The 22,190-nt window shown below is 41.7% G+C and overlaps 3 protein-coding genes and 1 long non-coding RNA gene across 6 annotated transcripts; 1 reads left to right on the top strand and 3 right to left on the bottom strand.

The window, feature by feature from the left end:
* Window positions 1-159: 159 nt before the first annotated feature.
* c6.2 (complement component 6, duplicate 2) lies at window positions 160-9,056 on the top strand. 2 transcript variants are annotated; one of them, XM_025062781.1, is made up of 18 exons: window positions 160-300; window positions 771-948; window positions 1,112-1,268; window positions 1,430-1,574; window positions 2,049-2,190; window positions 2,552-2,690; window positions 2,796-2,996; window positions 3,518-3,761; window positions 4,216-4,338; window positions 4,422-4,588; window positions 4,682-4,907; window positions 5,228-5,396; window positions 5,840-5,951; window positions 7,055-7,187; window positions 7,257-7,451; window positions 7,596-7,683; window positions 7,820-8,064; window positions 8,431-9,056. In XM_025062781.1, the coding sequence occupies exons 2-18, from the start codon at window positions 800-802 to the stop codon at window positions 8,613-8,615; spliced, it is 2,820 nt and encodes a 939-aa protein (XP_024918549.1). In that variant the 5' UTR covers window positions 160-300; window positions 771-799; the 3' UTR covers window positions 8,616-9,056. The 2 variants fall into 2 exon arrangements, with proteins under 2 accessions (XP_024918549.1, XP_024918550.1); XM_025062782.1 differs by having other exon boundaries at window positions 208-348.
* On the bottom strand, window positions 4,839-7,048 carry LOC112488107 (uncharacterized). Its single transcript, XR_003051847.1, has 3 exons — window positions 6,549-7,048; window positions 6,328-6,393; window positions 4,839-4,974 (listed from the first exon to the last, which is right to left on the bottom strand). It is a non-coding gene; the product is annotated as an uncharacterized LOC112488107 (long non-coding RNA).
* LOC103389280 (complement component C7-like) lies at window positions 8,901-14,920 on the bottom strand. 2 transcript variants are annotated; one of them, XM_008324631.3, is made up of 18 exons: window positions 14,764-14,920; window positions 14,589-14,650; window positions 14,091-14,166; window positions 13,716-13,857; window positions 13,488-13,632; window positions 13,257-13,395; window positions 13,016-13,144; window positions 12,451-12,694; window positions 12,055-12,168; window positions 11,726-11,892; window positions 11,367-11,595; window positions 10,757-10,928; window positions 10,547-10,634; window positions 10,309-10,441; window positions 9,971-10,162; window positions 9,742-9,841; window positions 9,450-9,625; window positions 8,901-9,253 (listed from the first exon to the last, which is right to left on the bottom strand). In XM_008324631.3, exons 1-18 carry the CDS (start codon window positions 14,764-14,766, stop codon window positions 9,075-9,077), a joined length of 2,490 nt encoding a protein of 829 aa, XP_008322853.1. In that variant the 5' UTR covers window positions 14,767-14,920; the 3' UTR covers window positions 8,901-9,074. The 2 variants fall into 2 exon arrangements, with proteins under 2 accessions (XP_008322853.1, XP_008322854.1); XM_008324632.3 differs by having other exon boundaries at window positions 14,589-14,647; window positions 14,764-14,912.
* A 198-nt stretch (window positions 14,921-15,118) lies between these two features.
* entpd2b (ectonucleoside triphosphate diphosphohydrolase 2b) lies at window positions 15,119-21,690 on the bottom strand. Its single transcript, XM_008324637.3, has 9 exons — window positions 21,366-21,690; window positions 20,371-20,488; window positions 19,042-19,192; window positions 18,801-18,960; window positions 18,488-18,715; window positions 17,426-17,695; window positions 17,221-17,340; window positions 16,679-16,813; window positions 15,119-16,569 (listed from the first exon to the last, which is right to left on the bottom strand). Exons 1-9 carry the CDS (start codon window positions 21,540-21,542, stop codon window positions 16,354-16,356), a joined length of 1,575 nt encoding a protein of 524 aa, XP_008322859.1. The 5' UTR covers window positions 21,543-21,690; the 3' UTR covers window positions 15,119-16,353.
* Between the last annotated feature and the right edge of the window lie 500 nt (window positions 21,691-22,190).

Below are 22,190 nucleotides of genomic sequence, written 5' to 3'. Positions count from 1 at the left end.
CTCCTCCTCACAGTGACTTTATCAGTGACAGATCTCAACATCTGGTTTCTGTCTCCACAGTTGAGAAACTTCTACTTCCCGTAACAGTGAGGAGCAGCAGGAGAGTTATGTAAGAATTATTTATTGCAATCTGTTCTAGTCTCTGTTATTATAAGGTTTTTTTGGACATATTTTGTCAGTTTTAAGTTCTGCAGCCGAGACGGAGCCGAGCCTCAGACCAAACTCTGTCTGCAGCACAGAGAAGACCACAAAAACACGGAGTTCTGAATTGTGCTGAAGAGGACGACAAACGGCTCTGAGGTGAGACCGGGTTGGTCTGGACGATTTAAAACCTCACACAGAGTCAAGGTATCATGTTTTAGGTGTTGTGTTAAACTTTGTCTCCAGGTTGTTGACTTCTGGTCGTCCAGTTGTCTTGTTTTATGTCCACACAGGTTCTACATTAGTGAGGTTTGGTCACTTTACAGATGTTTCCTAAAGAATAAACATTTTATTTTATTTATTATTAGGTTTAATTTAGTGCCAATTTTGTACAACTGTTACCAAATTGTGGTAAACGTAGATTAAATTAGACCTTAAGTCAATCTGTCATTTTGTTTTAAGGCCGTTTTTAATTTCTTTTCCTTGAGTTTGTTAATTGTTCATTTTCAGTTTTTTAATGACTGTGGTTAAATATATATTTTAGCTACATTTAATTGGCTTTGCATTGTTTTTTCAAAAGATTTGAAAGCAAAAAAACAACTGTTGTTGAATTTTTGACTTCATTTCAGATCAGATAAACCCAGTGTTGGTGTGCGTGATGGCCCCCTTCAGGCGGCTCTTACTGCTGTCTCTGCAGATCCTCAGCTGCACCTCGATTGCCCTGGCCTGTCTCTGTGATCGATATGACTGGACTTCCTGGACTGCCTGCACCAGAACCTGTAACCATGGGACACAGAAGAGAGTCAGGCAGGAGTGGATTAAGCATGATTAAGACAAATGGACACCAGTGTTAGAACATAACAGAACATTGTTCACTGACTTGAGAACAACAACAAACATTTTGCCATGTAAAATAGTGCTTCTATTTGTAAACATGACTTGATTATTTTTATTATTTCCTTGTAAACAGGATATTCACCTACGACATGTACTTCTGGAAGAACAGTTGTGCTCAGCTCTGCCCCACTTGGGACACCAGAGCCTGTAATGAACAGTCCTGTCCAATCAACTGCATACTGACCGAGTTTGGACCCTGGTCTGACTGTTCGCCCTGCGCCAAGAAACAGGCAAGAAAATGATCGTCTGTCTCTCGAACCATCTGTGTCTCACTGTCTGTGTCTGTCTTCCTGTCTATGACTGTATCAGTCTCTGTGTCCCACCTATTTTTTTCAGACTGATTTTTTCTGTCTGTCTGTGTTTTACTGTTTGTGTCTGACTGTCTGGACAGTTTCGAACCCGGGCCGTGCAGAGACCGTCCCAGTTTGGTGGGTCAGACTGTGACGTGGTCCTGACCCAGGAGCGTGCTTGTTACCCCTCCACTGAGTGTAAACTGCCCACGGTGGACTGTAGAAACGACTTCAAGTGTGAAAACGGTAGAGTTTTAAATCTGTCTCTTACTTTTTTTCTGTGGAAGAAGAACATTATCATCCAGGATGACATGGTCAGCTCTAATGTTTATTTGAAGCCATTTATTGGAGGGATCTGTTCCGGTGCTAATGCTAACTATTAGCCGTTGTTGACTATCAAACATAGTTGACTGTTTGTGTCAACAGTTATGTATTTTTGACCCAGTTTCAACATTGTTATAGTTTTTTGGCCAATGAAAGGGTCTGTGTAAAGTTGATTAGACTTCAATAAAAATATTAGCAAATATAAAAGTAATATTTTGCTAACAGAACATTTCACCTGGCTCCATTAACCAAGATGGTGGTTATGTAATCTCACTGAGTGGAGACATGGAAGATGTGTCCACAAAACTATAGGACTTCTATAAACATTGTCCACACAAGTATAGACAGGAAGACACATATTTACAGACTCCGTGACTGTGCGTGTGTGTTTTTCAGGTCGCTGCATCAACTCTACCCTGAGGTGCAACAAGCAGAACGACTGTGGGGATAACACTGATGAGAGAGACTGTTCTCAGACCACAGTAGTGTGTCCAGCAGAGAAGAGAGCGGCCCCCGGGTCCGACCTGGTGGCCAACGGGTAGGTTACCGGGTCAGAGAGGCCACCCCTAAGTGGTGGAGGACATTCCTTTCTGACCAACATCAGGCCCTCACACTAAACAGCACCTGCTCCGTCCTGGTTCCTTCAAGGCTCACGTCAAATGTTCATTAAACTTTAATAAAATTAACTTCAATCCAACTTCAATAGACTTGAACGCTGAGGACAAGGGGAAAAGATCAAATTTGCAGCAGTCTGTGACTCCAGACTGGGTCAGAACTCATCAACAGAACCGACCACTGCCACTGATCTCACATCAGTCCATGAAAATTCAAACCTTAATCGTCAGACTTCCTGTTTCCTCAGTTGTTCTCCTTTCTCATCTTCTCTGTTGTGTCTGAAGGTTTGACGTTTTGGCTGAGGAGCCGCGGGGGGAGGTGTTGGACAACATGTTTATGGGCGGAGAATGCCTCATCAAGAGACCGCCCACCACTCTGCAATACCACCGAGTCCCTCACAACTTTGAAAACTTTGACATCAAGGTTGAACTGATGCTTTTAAGTTTGAACATGTAACAAATGTTGCATAGGATGTAACATTAAACTTAAAAAATATGTAAATTCTTTTTTCCACCTTTTTATCTGCAGGTGGGGGTGTTGGAGGATTTCAGCATCGAGCCCAAACCACTAAAGACAGAGTCCATCAGTATCAAATCTTCATCTTCATCATCTCAGGACAGTGGTCAGCGCAAAGACACGCTTTTCCTGCCCATTCTCATCTTCCTCACAAAAGGGTCCAGATCACAACTTAGCTCGCACAAGGAGGCCTTCGAAGCATCCAAGAAAATAGTGAGTCATCGGCAAAAAATAGGAAATGTCCTAAGATTATTCTTGTCCATGTTTTTTTTTATTTGACCCCATTTTCTGCTAAAAATGTATTTTTTTAAAAAAAGCTAAAATTAGTATGTTGCCAAGAGGAAAACCAAAAGACAAATTAGCTAACTTTAGCTACATTGTAACTAACATTACCAGCAGGTTTGGAAAAAAATTTAAAAACAGACAAGAAAAACAAAAAGCTTCTCTGAATATAAAACTGCTTATAATACAACCAAATATTATTAAAATGATCAAAGCTAGAGACAACCCAGAAAGATTAGTGAAAGTGGAAACATAGCATTAAGACATTTAGTCTAGATGGCGTTCAGAGTAAGCCAAAATAATCAATAGGTTTCAAATAACAACAATGATGAAAACAGGGCAAAGAAACTCAAAAAAGATAATTAAACAACATGAGATGAAGCCAAAAGAGTTGACTCACCCGCACCTGTCAGACCCAGTCCACATGAGTCTCCCTGCCCTTCTCTCTGCAGGACTCCAAGTTCATCAGGGTCCACCAGGTCCTCCCTGTGTCCACGTTTAAGGTCCGCAAACCAGCAGACTTGGTACTGTCTCTGCCCTTCCTTCAATTCCTCCATGCCTTGCCCCTGGATTACAACTACGCCCTCTACAGGGACATTTTCCAGCGCTTTGGGACACACTACTACAGCTCTGGAAAACTGGGGGGGCACTACGACCTGCTGTACCAGTACAGTCGAGAAGAACTGAAAACCTCAGGTACCAGAGCGTCAGTCCTTCTCTCACCTGACAATGAAAATAAAATCACACGTTATTTAAGGACAACATAAATAAAAAGTATTCACCCTTAGAACCTGACATTTTGCATTTTTGTTTATTTATTATGGGCTTTTTGTTTTACTGAAATGAGCATGTAGCTCCCGGGCCTGTAGGTGGTGCTGTTGTACAAACACGTATGTAGCGATAGCAAAATGTAAATTGTGTGGGTATGATAAATTTAAGCATTTCCCCCAGTATACCACTAGAGAGAGCCAAACTTACCATAGTTTGAGATCAACTGAGCTAAAAACTATAAATAACAGAGGGGGAAAATGATGTTGTAGAGAAAGCCTCCTGTTGCAGCTTTAAATGAGTAATTCTAATCTGGATTAATGCAATTCTAGATTATTCTTCTGAAAAATAACTCGATTAAATCACTTTATTTGTACAACAGGTGAAACAGAGGATCACTTTAAAGGTTGTTTGGGTCGAGAAACGACCTGGTCCATCATCCTATACACAGAACACAGCAGTGTGACCCGCTGCACTGACACCACCACCACTGAAAAATACAAAGGTCAGTTCTACAGAACCCACGGACTTCATCAGTCTTCATCACTGGGATCACATTCTTAAATGTTGTCTTCTGTTGTGGGCCAGGCTCGTACATCCAGGCAGCGGAGAAATCCTTCTCCATGGTGAGAGGAGGTCGACCCAGAGAAGCTGCAGCTCTGGCGTGGGAGAGAACCGGTGCTACCCCAGACCGCACCTCCTACAAGAACTGGGCCAAGTCACTGATAGACAACCCTGCAGTGGTGGAGTACGAGGTCTGACCTGCATCTGGTTCCTTTTCATTTGTCCTGGAAACAAAACTGGACTGAAAATGTTTTTTACTTTTTTTTTTTTTTTTGCTTCTGCAGCTGCTGCCGATCATAGACCTGGTCCGAGGAGTTCCCTGCGCCGTCACCAAGAGGAGACACCTGAGGAAGGCTCTGCTGCAGTATCTGGAGGAGTTTGACACCTGCAAGTGTTCACCATGTCCCAACAACGCCAGACCAGTTCTGTCTGGTACCGAGTGCAAGTGTGCTTGTCAGACTGGAACCTATGGTACAAACTGTGAGAAGAGAGCTCCAGACTTCACCTCAGGTAGAGTCCGACAAAAATGACTAAATTAAGCCTAGTGACACAGGAGCTGCCGGTCCACTGCTGCCTCCTGTGGTCGGTTTGAAATATGAAAAAAAAAAAAAAAAAAAGTTCATTCTTGGTGTGTCTCAAATAGATTTATTATCATAATATAAACATATCTTTATATATGACAATTTTAGCACAACTGTAGACTAAAAAAACATTTTCAATGTAAAAATTCTTTACTTTTTCCCCCCAAAGGAACAGAAAAAAAACATGATTTTATTTAAACTTGTTTTCAGTTAAACTCCTGTCTATTGTTTGTTGTTTTTTTCCCACAGAGGCTCAGGATGGATACTGGAGCTGCTGGGGACCATGGAGTGGCTGTGGGGCCAACATGAAAAGACACAGGACCAGACGCTGCGATAACCCTGCACCCCTCAAAGGAGGACAAGCATGTTCTGGTCCAGAAAGAGTAGTGGAGCCTTGTCACGTCTCCATCTTTGAGAAGTAAGACTGTTCACATTTAAACTCAGATGAGGTCCAGATTGACATTTATTCTTTATTTTAATGCATGTTCACATAACTACAGCACTTTTCACTGGCCTATGTTTTAGCACAATTTTAAAACTTTTTCTGCATATTTCATTTGTTGATTGTATTTTTCAGCCCGGATTTTTCTGCACAATTGCAAATAATGATTTTCATAAACATGAACTGTATTTTCTGTAAAAATGTCTTAATTTTACTAAACAAGTCATTTTTAATATTTTTTGATTGACATTCTTGGTGTTTTCATATTCTGGTTTTTCTGCTTTTTTCACATATTTTATTTCGTTACATTATAAACCATTTTATAGTACTGTTTTTCAAAGCAATTTGACTTTTTGAAGATTTTTTCACACTTTGAAATTGACAGTTGATTTTTCTCATGTTCATTTTTTTTTGCACAGACATGAAACCTGTGACAACGATGATGACTACACTGTGGGCTGGAAGGATGAGCTGCCTCCTGGTGTTGAGGGCTGTCTGAGACCACAGAGGCCGGAGAACAGTTTCCTCAGGGTAAAGGAAAAAAACCAAACAAACAAAAAAATACCAACCAGACCCCAGTTTCCAGCCCAGTTGTGCGAATCCAGTGTCAACAAATAATTCCAGTTCCTAAAGCCCCAGAAAATCTTTTGATTTTGTGCAGCTTGTGACAATAGGTTAAAATAATAATAATAATAACATTTCCCTTTTTAGCAACCTGATATTTTTCTGGGGCATAAAAGATTTTAGAAAGTTTTCACAAAAATTCACACTTAACATTTCTGCACTTAATACAATTACACAACCTCAGTATGGAGGTTTTCCATTTTAACCATTTTTACAATAGTTCATATTCTTGTCATTTAATTTATTCTTAGTATTTTTTTTATCAGAATATTCAGTACTTTACCTGCTTAGTCGAACTTTTCACCTCGGTAATGAACAGCTCCAGCCGCCTTTCAGTCTTCACACCGGGCTGTAATCAACGCATCGATGTGAAACTTTACCGTCGGTAGAAACGTTTGAAAACCGTCTGTTTGTTCGACATTTCTCTATCATGGTGACGTCGGTGCACGCGGGCTAACTCATATTTACTTAAAAAAAATTCCAAACATCCAAATATCGCTTTACCTGCAACATTTTTCCGGCGTCTCCCGGGGAACTCACGCCACTTCAATTAGCCCGCGACGACCGCTTCTACAGCACCTGTCAATCACATCCGCTTCTCGCGCCACTTCGTGCCTTTAGCGCCCTCTACTGTACCGGCGTAAGTTTTTACATAGTGCCTCTCAGATAAACTGTCAAATAGTTTACTACTTCTTCGCGGTCATTAATCATCTTCTACCGCTCATCCAGTGACTATTCTCATCTGACTGCTCTGCATTTGGTCATTTTTTCAGTTCTACCATGAATTAAAACGTTATCTCTTATTGTGTACACCCTATCATGTACAGACACATATTTTCAGTCCCCATCACATCTTTCAAACAAAAAACATAATAACTCACATTTACTTTTTCATTCACACCTTTGGTCCATTCACAGTGAATAATCTCCCAATCAGGAATCTGTTTTTGCTCCAGTGTTTTTCCAGTTTCCGGCCACAGTTTCTGTGTCTCTCTCCTTGTGTTCCACAGAAAGCCAAGCAGTATTATGAGTTTGGTGAGAGTGAAGAGTTGCACTGCTTCACTGGTTTTGAACTGGAGGGTTTCCAGTACATCAACTGTCTCCCTGATGGGACCTGGAGTCCGCCCCAAATAAAATGCAATAGTACGTTTTTATCGTCATTATTTTTATAATTGGTCTTTGATGGACAGATGACCTCTGACCTCTCCGCAGGAAAACTCTGTCTTCCTCCTGAGATTCCAGAGGGAATGACCTTTTCTCCAAACAAAGAACAGTACAAGGTCGGAGAATTGATTATATTGAACTGCGATGACTCCACTCTGTCGCCGAAGCCTCGTGCAGTCTTCAAATGCAGCCCTACTTTTACTTGGGAGCCTCCCATCCCTGCAGACCTGCGCTGCTCCAATGGTACTGACCGGTCCACTGTCACTGCTGTCATTAATATTAAACATAAATACCAAAAAAAAAAAAAACAAACAAACAAAAAAAAACGTTTTCAATTCAATCAACACAAACACAAAAGGTGACAGATCTTTGTTCTTGTATTGGTAGAAGAGCCGTATGTCCCAGATGGTCGGTGTGGTCTGGGACAGAAGATGCAGGACTCTGAGTGTGTCTGTGTCCCGAGAGAGAGCTGTCTGTAGGTGTCACTTTTCCCACACTTTGTCATATTTTTCATGCAAATATGTGGAATCTTCAATTTGTTTTAAATATTACAGCAAATATTCACAGTTTTTACCTGTTGTGTTTTTGTGTGTGTGTGTGTGTGTACACCGTTCACAGCAAGCAAACCTCTGTGTCCTGAACATGGCTGTGGGTAAGACCGTGTCTATGTCCCTGTGCTCCTTCCACGCAGGCCGTTGCCACGGTGACCCCCTCATGTACGTGGATGAGGGCACTTGTGAGGACGTTGACCCAGTAAAACTGAACTGGGCCAAGTTCAGAGGAGAGATGGCTGCCAAGAGTTCTGTTCAAGTGCCCTGTGACCTGAACACGTGCTACGAGTGGGAAACCTGTTCTGGTGAGTGGAGGATCAGAAGAATAAATGTTGGCCACTTAAGGTCCTTCATTAGCTTATGTTTATTTTATATTACTTTTTTGTAACATACATTTTCTCAACATTTTTAATGTTTTTCAGAAAACAATTGCTAGACCACTTATGTGTTCAAAGGTTTTGTGAAACATCTTTTAGTTTTAATTCTATAATGCGCTTTGATTGTATATCTATAATTATAATTCTAAGACACAAATGTTGGTTTGTGTCAAAACCTTGTTTTTTTTACATACATTTACTTTTTTGTATTTTTAAATACAATTATACATGCGTTTTTCGTTCTATTACAAATTTTCTAAACTCAATCCTGACTCTAACCTGGATTCTCCACAGAGTTCAAGAAGTGTGAGTGTAAAACGGCTCACGAATGTCCCAGAGCTGATGCTCAGCACAAGTACTGCGTGATGCTGACCAGAATTCAACAAACTCGAAGTCTGGGCCTCTGCTCCATGGCTGCCCTGAAATGTGCCAGCTACGACATGGAGATCGTCAGTGACGGCGACTGTCCGTCCAAATGATTCTCTATCTGGAGAACACCCACCAGTGCTGTCATGTAGACCCTCTCTGACCTTCACCTCTGACCTTCAACCTTTGACCGTCACCCCTGACATTTATTCCCAAGAGAACCTTTTATGTTGATTTTAATTTTAATTTTTGAATGCATGAACTTATTAAAAATCATCTGTCATTTCTTCCAGAAATTCAAGATTTGTTTGTGAGTTTGTTTTTTACTGTTACATTTTTACACACACAGTTTCACACTCCTGGGGATTTGATTTGAGAATTAAAAGACAACTACAATGTTTTATTAAAAAGTGTTTCATTTTATTGTCTATGACTGGGAGAGAAAGAAAAGATTTACATCATTGAAACACATACAAAATTCATTGTTCAACTATTTACATTTCTCACACTCAGAAAAAACAAAGTGAAAGAATTAAAAAAAAACTCAGTAGTGAAGAAAGAGAAGAATTTTGTTATGGTGAACAGGCGTCAATGTCGATGACGGTCACGTGTTCTCCTCTGCACCTCCTCGCTCCCACCTCACATTCACTCATCGTTGTGGCAACGCTACCATCACCAGTGTTCACACACAAGGGGGCGGAGTCTGACGGACACGCTGACGGATCCTGACAGACGCATTTTCTCTCAGACTCTGAAAGGAAAAAAACCCAGAACTTATAAAAGCCAATGTTTTGTGCAAATAAACTGAGTAAGTGGCACCTAATAGACAAGTGTGAAATGATATCAAAACATTAGTGAGACCAGGCAAATAAAGAAAGACGAGTACAAAGGGCAAAAGCGTTTCCAAAATAAATGTTAAAAAATAAATAAATAAATAAAAATCTCACCGCTACAGACTGTCCCTGGTTGACAGTCGGCACACGAACTGAATTCCTCTGACCATTTACACTCACTGTCAGCTGACAGACTGAAGTCCCGTCCCATGCACCTTAGCGCCCCCAGCTGGCAGACTCCCAGAAGACGGTGACTGGGTCCGAGCCTGACGCACAGCTGCAGAGACGGCCTGCGGGAAATACAGTAATTCATCTAAGTAACGCTCAGCCTGTTTGAGGTGATGTGTGTAAATTAAAAAATATATAAATTTGATAAATGTATAAATAAATACATGTGAGAACTCACGGGCACTGAGGCGGCATGAGACACACACACTCCGACTTTCCCATCTTCTCCCACAGTTTACACTTCTGCAAAGATGGCGGAGGAGGTGCGATCACCAGCACTGATTGGACCAGAAAATAGAAGTTACTACAGTAACTGTTAAATACTGTTTACTAGGGAGTACTTTGATGTTTTTAAAATTATTTTTTGTCTTCAGAACCACACTATTTTTTCTGGGCTTCAACTGTACCTTTTCTGCAGAGCGCCTCCACTGGAGACGGGGACCACTGCAGACTGGGACTACATATGATTTCTGACACCTCCCCCTCCAGCACTGACCCTTCTGGACATGAAAGGGTCATTCTATCTCCAATCTCATAGGCTGGTTTTGTGGGCGTGCCTATTACATCACCACTGATTTGAGGAGAATCACATGTGGATCCTGAGGAGAAGAGAAATCGGATAACATTTGTCAGATGTTTTGGTCCAGAATTTAAAAGTGGACTCGAACTCGTGTTCCCTGGTTTTTCCACTGAGACAGAATTGAATAAAAAGTCCAAGATCAACTGATATAAAAAAAAGACACACTTTTACACAGCATGGCTCCTTTCGCCCATTTTTGGTTTTCAGCACATCGAGCCATAGAGTTTCCCACCAGGTAAAATCCATCAATACAGGAATAGTGCACTGTGGTCCCGACCAGGTAAAAATCTCTGGGATCCTGGAGGAAAGAGATGTAACAGAGACAAACCAGGATTAAACATGAATTTCATCTGTGTTCAAGTTTGTTTGTTTTTACTTTTTAAAAAGAGTCACATTTACGCACAAGAATAAAAGCGTTCCACAGGTTGGGTGGAGAATTACATGTCTTTGGAGGAGGCAGAGTGACACCAAAACACTGAGGCTCCATCATCCTGGAAGGGAATGCTCACAACAGTTATAAACAACAGAGACATGACACATCGTAAAAAAAAAAAGTGTCGGATCTTTTCCAGCGTGGGTGTGTGTGTGTGTGTGTGTGTGTGTGTGTTCTCACTGTAGATGTTGGATCCCAAACTCCTCACAGGGCTTGTTCTCTACCTCGGGTCCAACACAGTGGCGCCCACCCCTGCTGGGGGCGGGGTTGTTACAGTTGCGTGTCCTTAACCTCTGACCTCCCGAACAAGAACCCCAGGAGGACCAGCAGCTCCAGCTGCCGTGGATGACTCCTGAGAAAAGAAAAAAACAAAATGTCTTGTTCAGGTTTAAAGGTCAATAACACAGTTACATCTCAGCTGAGGTTAAAGGGGGAGTTCAGGGTTTTTAGAGGCTGTAAATAATTAAAATAAATTAAAATTGTTGTATTTTCTTAGAAACATTTTCTTTCTCATATGAAGTTAAAAGGTTTTGGTCTGTTTAAAAGACTTTGGTCTGAGCTAAAATCATTGATTTTCTCTATGGACTTTGGTCTGTGAGCTAAAATCACTGATTTTCTCTATGGACTTTGGTAATGACAGAATTCTGGAGCCAGTCCTTTGTTTTGTGGCTTCAATTACTTTTGACAAATGTATCAGTCATTAAACTCATACATAACAACATACAACATTATTATCTACCCATATTTTGCAGGAATCTTTTATATATGGGAACATTTAACATTTAATAACCTGGTTGTTGTCCAGTCTCAGTTCCAACCCCACAGGCTTTTCCCGACGTTCCGGGTCGGCAGCTGCAGCTACACTCTGAACCAGTCAGCAGGGGCTGAGCGTTGTTCATGCAGGGCCTGCAGTGACAGGGATGTTCCTCGGACAGATACTCCTCCGTGGCCCTCTTCAGGTGGAGCTTCTTCAGACCTGAACACTCAACCTCCTTCACCAGCTCGTACAGAGGACGCAGCTGAGGAACAAGAAAGACCAACGTAGATGTTTTGAGTTGATCCGATCGACCTGTTTATATTTCATTACCTATGAGTTTTCACCCTGCATGTTGAAAATGTGATTTTCTGTACATTTGGACATACAATCACCTTATGGTTTATGATTTCAGGAAAATCTTTGACTGACGACGCCCAGTTGTCGTATATTTCTCCGTTAACCTCAGGATTTTCCAGGTCCAGGACGGACAGAGGACTGATGAAGGACGGATCTCCTCCAAAGATCTTCACCTTGATGGGCATTTTATTCACACTGTGACCTGGAAAGAATCAGAATCAGAAATGACTTTCAATGATGAAGGAAAATCTTAAAGTAATGTTTTTAAAAAGTGTTACTAAGTATTATTAATGAACTAAATGCTAATGACAACAACAATAACATATTATTATTATTATCATTATAAAAAGGCCAGACCACTCACCATCTTTGGCTGCTTTATTTTCAAATAACCTTACGCAGGTAATTTTCACCTTTTTCCTGAAAAAACGACGTTTGACTTTTCTCCAACATTTCTGATATTCGATATCTGTGGTCTCTGTAACACAGGTGAACAGAGATGTTCTGTTTTATCAAAAAAAGTTTCAAGTCACAGGTAGCAAAACATTGAGAGGAATATGATACAGAAAACCTTTAGTATTTTGTTTTTAATGTATATTAAATATATCATTTCTGTAATGCTCAAATATTTAAAAAAACTTTTTCCCTGTACTAGCATTAATATTCTATTTTATGATCAATTCACATTCATTTTGCCTTTGAATGTTCCAAATGTCAACTGTATAATCTATTATTTCTAAATCTAGACTGGAGTTCTTACGAGTGGAGCTGAAGTCCTGACGGTCCAGTTCTATCAGAGCCTGATACTCTCCGCCCAGAGAACCTTCAGACATGTAGTGGGTTCCGTACATCTGCAGCAGCTGACGGTAAGCTGAGTAGTCGTAGGTGAGGGGCAGAGAAGACAAAGCCCTCCAGAATCCTTCAGACAGAGTCAGGTACTGGGGAGCAGAGTTCTGGAACTGAGCCAGCTCCACCTTGTTCTTCAGGATCAGAAGTTTGTAGGCCTACGGAAGGAGAAGAACAAGAGCAGGAGTGAGTTCCTGACTGAGGACGATCGTGTGCTCAACATGTTGTTAGGGCTAGGTTCTAAGTTCTGGAAGAAGGTTTCAAGTGATTTTCTCCCCTGAAGAGAGACACTCTGGGTGCAGTACCAGAGTTGGCCAGCAGGGTACTGCGACATTATACTTTTGATCCAGTGGAACACCATCAAAAACACACATTACATTACTGTGCATTACAGCCCATAGAGACAGATTTTCATAGTCTAGAAATGGCTCCCCCTGCTGGCTGAAAAGCTGGTAACTTTCTTTTGCCCACAAACATACCTTATTTTCAGCCACCTCTTTGTGAAAGGTTCTGCGATCGTGTCCAAACAAAGCATTGGACTGAATGTGCTGCATGTAGGACCAGGAACTTTCATAGGACTCGTCCGTCTCCTCGTTGTCCACTGTCACCTGTGAAGACAAATCACAGCAACAGTCTCACCAGCAATCAGAAATAAATCCATCACTAAAACCAGACTCCAAAAACACCTGCTCCACATGGACATCAGTGACGTGGACTCACCTCGAAGTTGTACCTGAGGACGTTGTGAGGCAGACGGTAGTAAACCTTATGGTCTCCACTGAAGGTCTTCCTGCACTGACCTCCAAAACTAAGTGTGTTGATCACACCTGCTCTCAGTTTACCTGTCAACACGTCATAACTGTGGAGAAACAGAGGAGGAACTTCATGGATGATGATGAAAAAAGAAAAGAACGTGGAGCCGTAGGTTCTGTTCCCACGTCACATTCTCACCCTCTGCCTGTCAGCTCAGAGTTTGGAGGAGTTTTGTCGATGTCACAGATGTTCTGCCGATCTTCTGGAGCACAGTTCCTCTCATCCAGGCCGTCCTCGCAGTCCTGGTCTCCGTTACACACCAGTGACTGACTGATGCACTGTCCTGGGGATTTATATATATTTAATACTCCATATTTACACAACAGGCAGAAGGACACCGTGATCAGGCTGTGTGTCACAACAAACCTGTGGTGCAGCGGAACCGTTCTCCACAGCCTGTGTTCAGAGGACACCTCTTCTGGGAAACGCAGGCTTGAGTTTGAGTAGCTTCTCCTGAACATGGAGTTCCACCGAACTGAGCGTGAACGGCCACATGACGAGTACGAACCTGAGCAGAGAGACACACCAGGAGCATGTGAAGACATGGTGATCCAAGAACTGTTTGTTTATAATCAATTCTTATAACTCAGAACTGTTTAAACTCTGTTTTAACTGGTGTTTACTCTGCTTCTGTAACTGTGAATCCCCCTGGTGTAGGATTATCAACTCTTTCTTCTTATGTCATCCTATTGTATTGATTCATATTGAACGGTACGATGTCGTATCGTAAAGCTACAGTACCTTAGTGTTGCTGCAGCCGTCACACTCTGACCAGGCTCCGTACGAACCCCACCTGCAGTTCACTGGAGGCTGACTCCTGAAACCAGGAAATGACATCATCACCTGACAGAAACGTACTCTTATTTGCTCATCAAAGTGATTACCTAGGTTTTAAACTGTTTTGTTTTTTTCTAAACTTCTCTCTCTTTTCTGACAACTCTCACAAAATGGCATTAAAAGATTCCCAAATCCTGAAAGCGACCCATATATTTCTAACTTTCTCCGGGTTTTTTTTCTGCTTATTCTCTTCTTTCAGGCCAGGAGACAACAGTGTGTCCACGTGTGGTGCAGTTACACAACACTGTCTCACACATCTGAGCAGGCACAACTGAAACAGACATCTGAGAAAAAGACAAAAGTCGTTTCTCTGTGTGGTCCCTCAGTGCAGCTGATAATAAAAACTACTATTGTTATTATAATAATTATTATTGTTGATATATAAAGGACCAACGCACTTACCAAACTGTGGCTGCAGAGATGAAGAACAAAGCCAGATAACACAGAACAGCTGCTGGATCCTGCTGCAAAAAAATAAAGACATAAAAACAGAGTTTAGAAGGGATACAATTCCACAGTATTTTCCAAAAAAATGAACAAAATCTGGAAAATTAAACACTGTTAAGGTGTACAGCACCATGGTGACGTGTTCCTCAGAGTCCCGGTTCTCTTCTGATCCTGACCTTGTTAGACCAGGACTATATAATCCACAGTTGAGTCAACAGAAGACCTGAGGAACTTTCCAGCATGAAGAAATGCTCTCCTTTTCTCTGACTCATCAGTAACAGTAGATCTGGAAGTCTGTGTGTCCAGACCAGACTGGGTTTGTTTACAGTGAGAGCAGAACTGTTGACTCTGGAGGTCAAAGAACAGACTGTGATCAGCTTTGAGGTTTGTTTTTACTCAGGACTCGGACTCAGCACTGACCTGACACTCATGTTTGTCGTGTCGTCGTCACAAACTGAGAAAAAAGGTCAGACACATTACACAACTGAGTGGAGACTTTCAAGTTTAATAGGAAACTTCAGTCACAGGAACACTGTTCAAAAATGTAGAATGAAGTCCAGAGAAGGAAAAGACAGACGGAATCTACATGTTGACATTTGAATCCATTAGTAAAATCAAATCCGAGGCATGGATGTGACATTTGTGAAGCTTCTTCTGTCTTTGTCTTTTTTGAAGCGATGGAAGCTTTCTGACACCAGGATGGTCTCCAGGATCAATTTGACATGTTGGAAGTCATTTAATCTTCAGGAATGAAACATCTGTGAATTTGACGTTCAAAAGCAAGGATTCCCAAAGTGTGGTGGGCACACCTGGATGTGCGTGAGATGCCACTAGGGGGTGCACGAGATGAAAAATGTGATGGTGGTTTGGAGTGTTTTTTTAAGTGTGACTTTTTTACACAAATAAGTTTTGTAAATAAACATTTCCTTTGTAAAATTTTAAATCAGAAGCTGACATTTTATTTAATAAATAAATTCAGGCTATGTGTGTGTGTGTGTGTGTGTGTGTGTGTGTGTGTGTTCTGGTCATTAAAGGATGATTAATCATGCTGCTTGCTGCAGGTTTTTGTTTTTGTTTGGGGGTGTGTCATCGTGGTTGGGATACTGAGGGGCCAAAAAAGTTTGGAAACAGCTTTTCAAAGGTCAATATGTGAAACTCATGGCCCGTGTGCCAAATCCGGTCCATCACGTCATTTTATCATTTTATCTATGGTTGTCTTTAAATAAAAGTCTAGAGTGTAGAGTATACACAGTAATACAGTGGTCCTATTCCATGTGTGTATCACATAAGAGTAGTCAGTAATTCCCATTTCTAATTCTGTAATTCCAATTCTAATCAACACTATGATCATAAACATAAACTACATCTCCCATAAAACATGTTTGAAATGCCGGCCCCTTGAGTGACTGACCCAATGACCTACAGCTTTTAGAAGGAAAACCATTCTGACACTGCGACAGCACTGCAGTTTTTTTTTATATAAAGCTCACTGCCTCTTGGGTTCGAAAGGTTCTCTGATCTTATAGGGTTTTAAATCTTTGTATGAATAAGAAATAAACGAGAAGAATAAGAAAGGAGAATACAGGTTATTTCACTAAATTTGTTCTTCTCCCAGCCTCCAGAACATGGACATTCAGTCCAGTGAAGGTCTAAGACTTTGACCTCTGGACAACAGGACGTTATTTTTCTTTAAGGACATTTTGGTCACTTCCTGTTTGATCTAAACAACACCTTCTTTGTTGCTTTTGTTCTTCTGCTCACAAACTCGTAGTAAGATGAAGATCAGGACTGCCGTGATGAGGAGTCCACAGAAGAAGACGAGTGTCCCCCAAACGGCTGGAGTCAGAGATTTGCTCACCTCTGCCGTCTCTGCAGGCAGCAGGTTAGTCAGACTCAGCATGTAGCCCAGAGCCCAGCCCACTGTGGTGTCACCTGCCTGCAGCCAATAAGGAGTGAGCGTTAATCAAGACATCATTGTTATAATTCAATTGTTTTTCTTCCTATCTTTCTTTCTTTCTTTCTTTTACAAACATTTCTTTATTGACCTTCTTCTGGAAGGAAATTTTTGGAAAGGTCTCCTCATCAAAGCCATATCCCCTGGACAACAGAATGTGAACAAAGACGGAGACGGAACAGTAGTCCTGCAGACGAGACCTTTCATCTGGAGCCAGAAGCAACAACTAGACAAAAAGAAAGCAAGAAATTATCAAACAGAAGTTTGAGAATTTCTCTAATGTTCAAGAAGTTCTTTAAGAAGATTGAGAAATTCTCCGGTTCTATACAAGCTCTCCCTTGTATTGTATTGTGTTATATTGTGGTAATTATGGTATACTGATAACGAAATCCCAAATTCAGTGGCTTGGAAAATTAAAATATTAGCTAAGATTGATTAAAATAAATACTATTTTAAACACAAATGTCAGGATTCTGAAAAGTATGTTCATGTCTATCACTCTAATGATGAAAATGACTAGTCACAAAAGCTTGAAATACGTCTCTCTATGTGTAATAAATGTATATAATAATATGAGTTTCAATTTCTAAAATGACTGACAGAAAATATTGAACATTTTGACCATATTCTAACCTGGTGGAGGTCCATGTTGCACACGGACTTCGCAGCCTCCCCCAGCTGTGATGAAGTTGTTATTGTGGAACCAGTGACTCGCTGCAGGAAGGTGTGAGTGTAGAAGAAGGAAGAGAAGGCCTGACAAACACACACAGATAAAATATAAATATAATTCATCTTAACGTCCAGCCTCTGAGTCTGTTAGGGCATCATCTCTTCTCACCATGAAGCTGCCCCTGACTCCGGGCTGAAAGACTTTGTTGAAGGAGCAGTGGGAGAAAGGACAGTCTTGGAAGGAGAAGATCTCAGACACGTTCCCCACACAGAGATCGTAGCGTCCACTGCCTTTCACCCTCACCAACCTCTGTGGCTCAGAAACGTCTGGGACGTAGTGGCTGGTGCAGGGAGAACTGAATAGGCTGCCCAAGATGACGGTCCTGTTGAGGTCTGAGGGGTAACAGGGATGGTCCACCAACGATGGGAAGCCCTGAGACTGAGACCCCGAAGAGAGAGGTAGAGAGAGTGGGCAGGGGGTGAGAAAGGTTGGTCAGGTGAGAAATTGTAACTTTGATTTTGAAATGAGACAAAGATGTCATTGGAAAATGATCTAATCCTCCAAAACATCTTTCTCACCTTCACACACATTCTTCCTTTAGGATCACCCCTACTCCATTTCTCCATGTCACAAAATTTCTACTCTTCTTCTCTCCATCACATCAGCTATTTCTCTACTTTTCCCTGTCATTGTACCTACATTCAAAGTTCCAAACTTCAGACTAACACTTCTATTCTTCATCTTTTCTCTTTTTCTCCTAACCAAACGCCCTCCTCTTCTTCTCTGTCTCTGACCAACAGTAGTCCAATTTCCACCTGTACGCTGTAGGTCAACAGCACTGTTGGCAGTCGTTGTTAAACCGGGCCTCGACCGATCCGGCATGGAAATCGTTTTTGTGATTCGCATATCTGATTTGGCCAAAGGTTTTACACCAGATGCCCTTCCTGACGTAACCCTCACCACTTATCCGGGCTTGGGACCGGCACTATAAAACACTGGCTTGTGCACCCTAGTGGCTGGTTTCGATACGATACTGATAGTGATGTTTATTATTTTTCTGCAGCCCAGTACAGAATGACTCACGGCCTGGTGCTGGTCTGCAGCCCAGTGGTGGGAGATCTTTGCTTTTAGGTTGCAGTGTGCAGCCACTGACTTCAATGATGCAGCCAAGGTCTATCTATCTCTGTAGCTGTCTAGTTTCTCCTTCAGTATGAAGACACATGGTCTCACCTGGACTAAATGAGCAAGAAGTCTGGACAGAACCTGCTCCCGCCCGTAGCACTGGAAGCTGTGCGTGTACAGAGAATACTCCTGTCCGTACAGATGCAGCTTCATCCCTTCTTGTTTGTCCTCCAGTTCCTCCTGAGTCACAAATGTGATCTGAGTGGAGGCACCGCCCATATCAAGAGCTCCAACTGTGGGTCTGCCAGCACGGAACCAACGGCCCACAAAACCATACTGGGAAGAAGGAAAAGAGTTCAACATTATTTTAAGAATTAAAAACTACATGTTGTGTTGATGAGGTCAGAGAACTTTGAAGTACTTTAATGAAGTTTTCTAACAGATAGTTGACAGTGACCCAGCCGTATGCCCCCTCCGCACTACCACTCAGGATGGACGTGCCACTGAAGTTGAACGGGTATGACTGGATTTTATCTCCCACTTCCTGCAGAATCTGACTAGATTTCTTCGGATTGGAAATCCTGCAGGAAGTAAATGAAGATAAATCAAATAATTTCTGTGAACATCCATGTTCATAAATGAAGCTGTATGAGCAAGCTTACTGCAGAAGCCTCATCCCTGCTGTGGCCCCCAGAAAAACCGGTGTCACATGGTGTCGCTCTTTGGGGATTTCCTTCAACGCCTGGTCCAGACACATCTCCAAGCTCCGCCCCGCTGCCCCCGGCTGGTCTACGTAGCTGGAGATCCCTCCGCCTGAGGGAGTGAGTCAGTTTTCAACCAAGGTTACTGCTGAGACATCAATGAAGATCAACATCCTCTGTCCTGTCCTCACATCACCAGTCAAATATCTATTGATGTGACGTGTCTTATTGACGTGTCCTCGACCAACGTTGACTATAACCTGGTCAACTCTATGACTAGTTTACTCAGGACCAGCTGTTCATTACAGATCACAGTCTGATCAGTTTCTTCTCATACCTTCTCGTGGCAGTGACGTGTATTAAACCCTGTTGAAGCTCAGCTTCAGTTGCTTCAGTGGGGCAGCACTGCAAAGGGTTTTTGTCTGTGGTTGTTTGACCCTAACTGGATAAAAAGAACTTTTTTAAAGAACGTAGCGTAGTTTCTGTCTGTCCTGTGTGGAGTTTTCCAGAGACAAACTGCAGTCTGTTGTTAGCCTAGTTAAACAATGACAACATTTGTCAATTATGAGGGAGAGAGGCCTGCCCTCGGGTATTTTTCTGCACATATATATTTTTCTACATAATACTCTTGTTACCTTCTTCTAGATGTTTTTTTTTAATTTACTTTTATTGTTAGAACAGGCAGCCAGCTAGCTAATTATCCAGTGGTTCTCCAACTGTTTCTGCTCTGTACTACCTGAGAAAACCCTGATCTCTCTGAGTACCACCATGATGACCAACATTAGAATACAGCAGCAGAGGCCTTCACTGTTAGCTTCCACCACAGGAGAGAGGTTTAGACAGATGTTTAGGTTTAAATGTTGTATTAATTGTGCATGGTATGTTTCAGATTGATTCAATTGAAAATGTAAATGTAAATGTGAAAATTTTCCCCACGTACCACTAGAGAGCGCTGGTTCTCACACTGTGGTATGCGTACCACAGTTTGAGAACCACTGATCTAGCATATGCAACTGAATGAGTCATGTGATCATGAGTGGCATTTTCACACTCAACAGGAATCGACTCCTGCAGTATATTAGTTAATGCACAGTGACTCTTTTGTGTTCACACTGACATTTAATATGGAACTGGAAGTTGGTTGTTGGTAATAAAAGTTCTAAGTGTAAGAAACGCACATTCAAACGTTGAGGTGGCACTAATAAAGTAACAGAACTTTATGTTTAAACAACTGGACCTCAAATGAGCTCCAGCTGACAGAACCATCAACCAGTACTGCTGTAAAGGCACCTTTTACGTGACATTCAAAGTGCTGGGTAACGACCCCGGTGCCGTTCTGTTTATCCGCTCTCCACTTGTAAATAAACATAGCTGTGTGTGAAGATCCAGCGTCCAGGACGATTCCAAACTGCAGGCAGGAAAGGAAGAGAAGGAGAAGAAGAAGGAGAAGAAGAAGGAGAAGGAGAAGGAGAAGCAGCATTCTTTACTTAATGAGATCAGACTGAGAACATAAAAGAGGCACACAGACAGAACTGAAGTTAACTAGAACAGCCTGAAGGCCTTCAGGTCACACATCATGTTAATCAGGTTAATGTTCAAACCTGTCTGCAGCTCCTCTGTTTGACTTGACTCATTATGTTGTAGACTAACAGAGAATTATATTTAATGAATTCATCTTCAAGCTAAAAACGCTGAAGACAAAACTGACAGCAGAAAACTAGCTAAAAATATAGAATGTACTCATTAAAAAAAGAAGAAGTTCTTTGTAACAAAGTCTTTGTGACAGAGCCGTTTGTAACCCTGTGAAAAGAGGAGCTGTGACATTTGGCTCAGAGAGAAATAAAACACACACAGAAACCATGGGATTTTCAACCGTTAGGACAAAAATGAAGGAGAAAAAAAAGGGAGGTGTAAAAAAGAACCTGAGCTGAATGAAAATGACCTGGTTCCCGCTGAGGGACTATTTTCTTTAAGTTCAATTACATCACATTACATTACATTTAGCTGACGCTTTTATTCAAAGCGACTTAAAATTTAAATAGTCAATTTCATTGTAATATGTCAGCGGGAACCAGAATGAAACCCAACTGTGGCAACATGAGGTTAATGTTCAAACCTGTCTGCAGCTCCTCTGTTTGACTTGGCTCATTGGCTTTTATTCACATATAACAAAATATATACACAAAGCTTAACAAAAAACATAAATTAACTTCTAAAACCTACGAGTATCCTGTAATTACTGACGCTGTCCCACAGACCCAGACCAAGGTGAAGTCAGAACATACCATGAATCCTGGTTCATTGTGAACATCCTCACTGTGAAGAGTCAACAGCAGCAACGACAACAGTCCAAAGATGAGCAGAGGGATCAAGAGGAAGAGCCGAAGAGCCGAGGAGGAGGAGCAGAGAGCCATGAAGTGCAGTTGACCAAGTCTGTCCGAGGCTGACTGAGTGACTAACATCACCTTCCCCTTCCCCTACTGCTGCTGATACTGGCCTCAGTGTGTGGCCTCATTTCCTGTTCTGATGTGCAGTATAAACCCAGAGCTGCTGTCTGTAGATATGTAGCAGAAAGAACCACAGCCGTTTCCTGTCACTAAAAACCGGCCTGTGAAATACTAGTCTCTCAAAGCACCACCAGTACAGCTGTACAGACCGACACTGACAAACATAACTGTGTTACAACCAAGTTACTCTCCCAATAGAAATCAGTTGTCCTTATGTACCACTAGAGGGAGCCAAAGTGCCACCAGAATGAGTAACAATAAAATAAAAGAGTAGACTACAGCTGTACAGACCGACACTGACAAACATAACTGTGTTACAACCAAGTTACTATCCCAATAGAAATCAGTTGTCCTTATGTACCACTAGAGGGAGCCAAAGTGCCACCAGAATGAGTAACAATAAAATAAAAGAGTAGACTACAGCTGTACAGACCGACACTGACAAACATAACTGTGTTACAACCAAGTTACTATCCCAATAGAAATCAGTTGTCCTTATGTACCACTAGAGGGAGCCAAAGTGCCACCAGCAGCATGTGTACCACAGTTTGAGAAACACTACACTCAACTACAAAGAATGCCTCATCACTAACACCAACATTC

Source organism: Cynoglossus semilaevis, chromosome 14, assembly GCF_000523025.1.
Source record: "Cynoglossus semilaevis isolate Cse_v1.0 chromosome 14, Cse_v1.0, whole genome shotgun sequence".
NCBI lineage: Eukaryota > Metazoa > Chordata > Actinopteri > Pleuronectiformes > Cynoglossidae > Cynoglossus > Cynoglossus semilaevis.
Note: the sequence above shows the minus strand (reverse complement) of the source record. Positions and strands in the feature narration are given on the sequence as shown.